We start from the raw sequence: 8,897 nt of genomic DNA, 5'->3' as shown, positions 1-8,897 counted from the left end.
ATTTTCCTACTAATTTTACATATTTTTATTTATGAAAATAGATTAAATTTACTTTTTTACTTTAAGAAATTGAAGATATAGTACATATCTTTTGTCATATTTTACGATCAAATTTTTCTTCGTTGTCATACTTTGAAGCTAAATTTACTCGTATACTTTGAAAAATTGATTAAATATACTCTTCATCATATTTTGGCACTAAATTTACCCTCGATATCATATTTTAAAATCAAATTTACCCTCTTTGTTAAGAATTTTTTTCACACTGTACCCTTTCTTTTAATAAAAAATCTCAAATTTTTAAAAATAAAATACATCATAGTCTAACCCGCTCGATTCGACCCACAAAAAATACGACAAATATACTCCTTCCCCGATTTTATTAGTCGAATTTTTTTAACGAATAAATATACTTATCTTTCAATGTGCAGCATTGGTAGGTTGTTTACAGACAGAATGCGATAACACAAAAGCATGAAACTAGAGAAAATATATATTACAAAATCTGATTCTATTTTAGCTATGTTCAAATATCTGATATGCAATTCTCTGTGTATCTAGATTCTAGAACTAATGGATAAGTTTTCTGAGCAAATGACGTGCTGAAAAAATATATAGATCTAAATTGTATATGACGTAAGAATAAAGAAATATCATGATTGACACATAAGAAGGCCTCTTAATCAGTCATCTAGAGAAATATCCAGTGAAACTAATTTGTTAGATTTACCTGCTGAATGTTATTTTTCATGAGCTCTGCACTTGTCAAAAAATGAAGACAAAAATTATAAATCATTTAAATAAATGGTAAAAATTAAGACTATTCCGCTCCTAAATAAGGGCATTTGTGTATATGATCCTAGTGAAATGATTTGAAGGTGAAGTTTTATTTAGACATACAATATGAATTTCTTAATTAGTACTATTTTTTTATAAACAGGATAATTCAACTAGTTATAAAACTATCTAAAGGTCCTCAATTCTCATACAATCTTATCAAGTAGTTTATAAGTAATATATTTGAAGTGTTGTAATGTCTGGAGACTACCCCTAAATATCACACGATGCTTAAAAACTATAAATGATCCTAAGCTAACCCATAATATCGGCATAATTTGTGAGCAACCAAATAAATAACATAAAACTGAAAATAATAAAGCGGAAGAGATGTCATTAACTAAACTTGTTCAATACAATATTGTTTTTAAAACATTTACAACACTGATTATGCAAAAGAAAACTAAAATCGATCAATACATCAACTCTAACTAACAGTCTATGAAGCCTTTATTAATACTGACTATAGATAGTCGAGACATGACCCCAGCTATCCCTAATCAATACAACTGAATAAAACATATAATACTGAAATTGTAGTTGGCTCAAGTCCTCGAATCAAGAGAACTCATCACCTTCTGGTTGGAAGTTGTGAACAGTCTAATTATATTCTGTGAGCTATAACTAGTAAACAATGTAGCCACGCAGACGTAGATATGATCAATATTTTTGGAATGTAATGTGTATGTGCGAATGAATGCAATAAGTAAAACGGAAGTTGAACATATTTTCAAATACCGAATGCTGAGTATAAAAGGACTCACCTTAATCATGAATAAAATTGAAAACTGAAAATATCACAAAAACATGAATAATAAAGTATAATTTGATAAGCTTACTGAGTCACTACACTTAGTTTCTAATATCTTTACTTTTATAGTAGATTCTTATAACCGGCATACTATGTATTTTTTAAGATTTGGGGTGAGATTTGAACACGGAAAATAAATTACAATTTATGTTCTAATTTATTTTTATTAATAGATATATATTGCGGCAAAAATTCATTTACTTTAAAGTAAGAAGAAATAATTATACATCCTACTTGCCTCAAAATTTGTGTGCACTCTAACAATAAAAAGGAAGTAACTATGGAATTTTTCATTACCTTGTCCAAGGGAAATCACCATGTGCTCTAAGCAAGAATCTAAGGTAACCACAAATTAAAGCATCTCAAATCAAAAACCATCTAAACCAAAAAAAGAATCATATGTTTTCTTTGCCCTATATATAAGTGAATTAGACAGTAACACAACTTGAAGCCATGCACATAAACACATAAACTACTAACAATTTATGGAAAACAAATTAGCAGGTAATTTTGAGCCATCTTATGAGTGGCAACATGAAGAAGGATTTGATCTTCTCTTAGTCCATCTCCCAGGTAATTAATAATACTATACTACTACTATTGAAAATAATATTGCAATGTATATCCTTTAATTTATTTAATTTTCTTTGCATTCAAGAATTCAAGGATAAAGAAGGGTTGAAGGTACAAGTTAGCAACTGCGGAGTTCTAAAGATCTCAGGAGATCGTCAAGAGAACCAAACAAGACTCAGATTTTTAAAAGAGATTCAAGTAAGGAAGAACCATGACAAAGATGAGATAAAAGCCAAATTCGAGAAGGGTGTTCTCAAAATTACGCTGCCAAATAAAGTTGATGAAGAATATGAATTAACAACAACATCAAATAAATCAAGATTCAAGAAGTTCAAAAAGGAGGCCACAGGTGTTGCAGCTATCGTGGTTGTAGTTGCTGCTCTCTCCGGATTCGCGTACTATATTTATCGGACTACTATTATTAAAGACTAATATAGTTTAAACGGATTTCTTCTATTTATATAGTCCAAATAAGAATATTATACGGTTATGATGCAATGAAAACAAAGAGGTCCATAACATATTGCAACATTTCCATTGAATTTTTCCTTATTACTATTTCTACTCGATTTCACTTACACTTTTCAAAAGTCGAAATGATTCCAATAAGTTGCATTCTGTTTTTATAATACGTATACCTTTGATCGTTAAAAGAAAAAAAGACAGCTCGGTGCACTACACTCCTGCTATGTGCAGGGTTCAAGAAAGAACTCGATCATAATGATTTATTGTAAGCAGCCTCACCTATATTTTAGCAAGAGGCTGTTTCCAAGGATTAAACTCTTGATCACATGACAACGACTTTATTAGTTACTTCAAGACTCCCCTTCACTCCTTTGATTGTTAAAAGATTTAAAATATCTAAAATAATAAATTATAAAGAGTAAAATAATGTCATTTTAGTTAGAAGAGAGATATAGTTAAGACTTGAGAAAATTAATTAGAAATGGATGTGATACATGTTGTTCTCATGGCAGGGGGGAAGAAAGAGGGAGAGAGGGGATGGATATATAAGGGAAGGAGGAATAAAAAGTGGCCTCATATAGTCCAACTCATAAAGGAACAACTTTGACAAATACAAGAAAACAATTAATACTACTCCTACTTTGGAAAATTTAAAGAGGATTTGGGCCCACAGCTTTTCTCATATCCTATATATATAATAAATTAATTATACTACCATAATTATTAAACATATATACTCTCCTCTGTCTCTCATCTTAACAAAGAACATGTTGTGACATGTTTTTTTTTTTTTTGCATAAACTTCAATACGAGAATAGCATAACAATCTTCTAATTTTGCTTTTTGAAAAAAAAAAAAAGAGATAGAAAGTGTGTATTTGGTGAAAATATGGATGGAAAACAAAAGATGGGGAGTGAATTGCAATTTGGTGGAAATAAACAAGGCATGCGGTCAAAGCCGATAATATAGGGGAAAAGGGGGGCATTTTGATTAATGTATACAACTGCAACAGTTACATTCTCCGCTGTCACATTCTTTCTTTCACTTCATCACATTTATTTATTATCTCTTCTTCCTCTTCCACTTGCTCATTAAGCAAAATCCAACAAAAAGCTGAAACACAATAATGCAGGTAATTTCTCCATTTTTCAAATCTTTCTTCTTCATTTTTGTGTTGTAAGTGTGTGAATTGAAGTATTGTTTGGTTGTACTTTTTCTAAGGAGGTAAGAACAGTAAGAGTAGGTAATGTATCAGATCTGGCAGGGGAGAGAGAAGTTCGCGAGTTCTTCTCATTTTCCGGTGAGATTGAGCATATTGAGATTCGACGGTGAGTCAGTATATTTGAGCTTCAACTTTTCGGTTTACATACCGTCGTATATTTGAGCTGATTTTTTGGTGTGGAGATGATGCAGAGATAAAGGACAATCCAAGACTGCCTATGTTACATTTAAGCATCCCAAAGCCCTTGAAATTGCTTTGCTCTTGTCGGTAATTCATTTTTCCTTCCCTTTTTTCTTCACACTACTTCGAACTTCTACTCTATATTTAATTTGCATGCCCTCTAAAATTAAACAATCAACTACATGGTTTTTGTAAGCAAACACCTGTTCAATTATACACAAGATGTAATTTTCGTTTAAACTATTTAATCCTTTTTATGTTGGATTTTTAGCAGCATTAAAGGGGGACAGTATATAATGTGTGGCATTGTTAACTCAGAGAAATTTAAGGACGCGTAGGAACTAGGAGATAAATTTAAATTCTGTTTACTTTTGTTAATAGTTTGTTTGACGGGAAAAAGTACAGCTAGTTTCTGTGGTTAAGCATGAAATATTCGTTTGATTAAAGAACATGTATGTTACACTTTACAGCAATTTTTTTTTGGGAATTGAAGAGTTAATAAATTTTCCAACTATTACCGGTATTTGTTTGGGTTTAAATTACCTGAAAATATAGTAAATCTTTTCTATATCTTAAATCTTTATGAAATATAATGAGTGTGTGTGTGTGTGTGTGTTACATCCTCTCTAATCTGCTTGTAGCTTTTGGCCAGTGACTGATGATTCATACTTCTTGACGTTGTTCTGTATTGCTTGAGTTATTCAAAATAGAGAATGAACAAATGATGCTCCTAATTTCAAATGTCTATAGTGCATCAAACATTTGATATGTCATTGTTGTTTGAAGAATAATAAAGCACACGGAAATTAGTTTTGTGTATCTTTATGGCTACTGCTTTGTTGAATTGTTTGTTTGCAAGAAGTACCCTTCTGATTCTACTCATGTTGCAGGGAGCAACCATAGTGGATCAGATTGTAAATATTACTCAGGCAGAAGACTATGTTCCATCATCTGAGACTCGGGTAACTACATAAGACTTGTGTGGAAGTGTTATCCCTTTTCATATAATTGCAAAAATCGGTTATGGAAGTATAACAATTTAGGAATATCTATATTGGCAATTCATGTAGTCTACTCATTGCTTCCAGGAAGTCAGGATAGTTGATAATGCTGTGAATGTGGCTGGAGAAAGTTCTTCTCCGCTTGCTGAGGTAAGATAGTAAATAAAGTTGGTGGATAATCTTCCTTCGAATTATAAAGTTGGCGTCTTTTGTCCACAAAAACATAAAAAATGTTGTCTCTGCAGAGAGAGTTTAGATATTGAAGATCCATTGCAAGTATTTTGTGGTGTAGGATTCATGCATTTTGATTTTCACTTCAGATGCACGTTGCAGGCATATATATTTGTTTTCGACCGTGTACTTCTTGTTGGCTCTTTTCGGGTTTAGAGTGATCTGCTTTACTTGTATCATCTCTTGATCACTTGTCTCCATTAGCAGGCGAAACCTACTTCTCCTGGAAATGGAAGAGTGAACGGGAAAGTATATATCAGTAAAGCCCAAGATGTTGTCTCAAATGTGTTGGCGAAAGGTTCAGCTATCAGACAAGATGCAGTGAATAAAGCCAAGGCATTTGATGAGAAACATCAGTTAAGAGCCACTGCATCTGCCAGAGTCATTTCCTTTGACCGGAGGGTTGGGCTAACAGAAAAGCTTACTGTTGGAATTTCTGTTGTAAATGAGAAAGTTAAGTCTGTTGATCAAAGGCTTCAAGTGTCAGATAAAACGATGGCTGCAGTTATGGCAGCAGAACGGAAGTTGAATGACACAGGATCAGCGGTCAAGTCAAGCAGGTCTTAATTCTTAAAAATGTCTTTGTGATTCAAGTCAGCTTTTTTAAAATGCAAGTTTTTCTGTACTTGTTGCGGCAGCTGGTTCCTAGGATTTCTAAAGTGTTACCTGCTCTCTTTTGTCTCTTTCTCCAACTTCTATCTATTGAGATAATCTCCTGAGAGAATCTTGCATGCTGTTAAGTGGCTATATGAGCTGAATTACCCTATGCCTTGAAGTAGAGAAAGGAATAAAAATTGAGGGAAGGTTTTAAAGTTCTCTTCTCTTGTTTGATTTGTTAAAAGAAGAGGAAACAAAGCAAAAGGATGACCAGTTTCCCCCTCGAGCCCGCTTATTAGAGAAAGGAATGACATATATTTTCCTTTCCTTGCAATATTCTGATCAATGCAAAGAAAAAAAGAAAGAAGTTTCATTTCACATTCCATGCTTTGCCTCTTTATCATTTCCGTTTTGTAGTTGCGTTGATGCCTTATCTCATCGAACAACAGAATTGGATTGCTTTAGCCTTAACTGTTGCATAGAGTGTGTCCTGTTGATTGGACTTCTGAGAGAGCATTTGACGTTTTATTATTTTTTCCCACCGAACAACAGAATTGGATTGCTTTATGGCAAATGTTGAACTGAATGACTTTTTGATTTGACATCTGAGAGAGCAGTTGGCATTGAACCTTTTTTTTTTTTGAATATTTTCTAGTTTCCTCACCCTGTTTACTGCTACATTTATGCATGATCTAGTTTGCGGTCTCACAATATCTCCATAAACTATTCCAAATTATTCTTAAGTTGTGGTCCTGTGGATCCTGCTACCATAATCAGCAGCTTCCCCTTGGATAGTTGAAATGAATTCTTCAATCATAAGGATTTGCATAGCTTGAGCTACTAATCCATTTCTGTTAAAGTTGAACATATATATGCATGTTGCTCTTACTGCCAAAGACGGATTAGAGTTCAAAAACTTCAGTTGGTTGAGGAGGCTAAGATTATCTTGATTTGATCTTCTTTAATGAGTATCTTATAATGTGTATGGCCACTCACTTCGCGTCCATCAGGCGTTTTCCTAAATAAAAAAGAGAGACTCAAGTATAGTGCATCTCCCAAATAAAGATGGAATGAGGGGGAGAACTACCTTGGTTTAAGATGGAATGTGTATGGTCACTCACTTTGTTTAAGCACTTGTACTCTAGCAAGCAAGCACAAAGTGTTATTATTATTATATTACTAAAGCTCCACAATTCCATTATTTTGGAGCTGATCAGGTATGTTAATGCTGGAGCTGCCTGGCTGAATGGTGCTTTTTCTAAAGTAGCTAAAGCAGGGCAAGTTGCTGGTACAAAAACAAGAGAAAAATGGAATTTTGCATTGTCAAATTTGACTGCAAAGGTACGTTTTTCCTTATTTCTCTTTTCCCCCCGATATATCTTTTTTTTTTTAAAAAAAAAAACTGGGTAGTATCTATCTTTTCACCCCTATATATCTTTAGGTCTACCTTTTGACTTTTGTCTATCAATTCGTATCCATTATCCTATTTGGTGTAGGTCGTTAACAATGATAGAAAAACAAATGAAAAGAAATATTCTGATAGTTGGGATAAAAAAATGAGTGCCTTCAGCGAGAATCATGCTGTAATGATGCTTTTTTCTTTCCGAGTTATTACCAAAATTTCACATGTTTACACAATATTTTCTTCTGGGGATTCATTGGCAAGGGGAATCAGAAATTAGATGCCATAAGGTTACCTCAAAGCACAGATGAACATTTCTCCATCATCACTTTGGTCATTACCTTCTTGCAGTTACAGGGTTTATGTCTGGTACTCTAGCATTTCAGGAACCTTAATAGGAAACGAGTACTCACTTGCAAACTGTTCTGCATTTACTTCCCTACTAGAAGACAGATTTGACATGACATCCATTTCAATTTCGTAAATTTATCTGCTGTTGCAAGATTTGATTCTAATTTTGATTCTAATTATCTTTAGTTCTGGAAAAGAAATTAGAACAGAGGTACCTTGCAGACTCTTGTCCCTGGCTGTAAGACATGCTCAACATCACACCCACTTCAGTTTTGTAAGATCTTCTGGTCTGCTAATCTCAAATTAGTGACATCAGTCCCAATTGCTATGAAGTTCTTCAGTCAATGTAGCCAAGCAGCCCCTGCCAATCTCCTTTCCATCTTCTAACATCTGGACTCATTTCTTGATTCAGTTTCGTCTGTCGGGGAACCCCGACTTCCAGTGTTTCTAGGGTCTGTATGCTGCTATATATGTTCTCTTCGGTTGCCCCCAAATAAAATTAACGGTTATTTTGTTATACTATTCTGGCTGACATTATGGCCTATAGGACAAAGCAAAACAAAACAAAGTGCAGGAAATCCATCACTTGACAATTGCTTGGTCTGTCTCGTAACTGTAACATTTATGAATAGTAAACTAACGAAGTGCAATCCTGAAGAGTTGCCCTATGTTGGATATGGCAAAGTGCTCCCCTGTCCGTCTGCCATTTCTTTCATTTTCATCATTCTTTTTGTTTGTATATTTGATGGTAGTAAACTTGTAATTACTGAAACTAAAGTTCCATCTTGCAGGATCCTTCTATTATTGCCTAGATCATATGTGAATGTATGTTGGAGTTGCTAAGTTGCCTCTGTCAAATAGCTTGGGGGGTCTGGTATGCAGATTGCAGCCAAATTCAAGCAAGTTTCATCTGTGGTGTAATTCTTTTCATTGTTTATTGTGGAGTGGTGTGGTGAACACAGTGATACGAATTTGTGTAATTCTTTTTGTTTGTAAGCTTTTAAAGTCGCGATGGGTTAGGAGTTTGTATTGGTATCATATCTTTCGTGGTGAGGCCGAATGTTATTAGAAGGAAACAAAAAACTGACTCTGAGCTGAAGTCAAAAAGATTTCAGATATGATGTTTATATATTACGATAACATCCAGTATATATTCAACTCTTAATTAGTCAAGATTAGTTTATTCATGTTAGTCATTTCAAGTTTTTGCTCATATTAAGAAGACAA

General features: G+C 33.7%; 2 protein-coding genes across 3 annotated transcripts; both read left to right on the top strand.

Annotated features, from left to right (window-relative positions):
* Window positions 1-2,059: 2,059 nt before the first annotated feature.
* LOC107845199 lies at window positions 2,060-2,752 on the top strand. The gene is made up of 2 exons (XM_016689444.2): window positions 2,060-2,221; window positions 2,307-2,752. The coding sequence occupies exons 1-2, from the start codon at window positions 2,134-2,136 to the stop codon at window positions 2,651-2,653; spliced, it is 435 nt and encodes a 144-aa protein (XP_016544930.1). The 5' UTR covers window positions 2,060-2,133; the 3' UTR covers window positions 2,654-2,752.
* A 903-nt stretch (window positions 2,753-3,655) lies between these two features.
* LOC107844062 (binding partner of ACD11 1) lies at window positions 3,656-8,843 on the top strand. Of its 2 annotated transcripts, none has more exons than XM_016688556.2 (8): window positions 3,656-3,818; window positions 3,908-4,014; window positions 4,100-4,175; window positions 4,979-5,050; window positions 5,177-5,239; window positions 5,528-5,880; window positions 7,135-7,258; window positions 8,462-8,843. In XM_016688556.2, the coding sequence occupies exons 1-8, from the start codon at window positions 3,813-3,815 to the stop codon at window positions 8,480-8,482; spliced, it is 822 nt and encodes a 273-aa protein (XP_016544042.1). In that variant the 5' UTR covers window positions 3,656-3,812; the 3' UTR covers window positions 8,483-8,843. The 2 variants fall into 2 exon arrangements, with proteins under 2 accessions (XP_016544042.1, XP_016544041.1); XM_016688555.2 differs by having other exon boundaries at window positions 5,525-5,880.
* The last annotated feature ends 54 nt before the right edge of the window (window positions 8,844-8,897 follow it).

Source organism: Capsicum annuum, chromosome 10 (genome assembly GCF_002878395.1).
Source record: "Capsicum annuum cultivar UCD-10X-F1 chromosome 10, UCD10Xv1.1, whole genome shotgun sequence".
NCBI lineage: Eukaryota > Viridiplantae > Streptophyta > Magnoliopsida > Solanales > Solanaceae > Capsicum > Capsicum annuum.
This window is presented reverse-complemented; position numbering and strand designations above follow the sequence as displayed.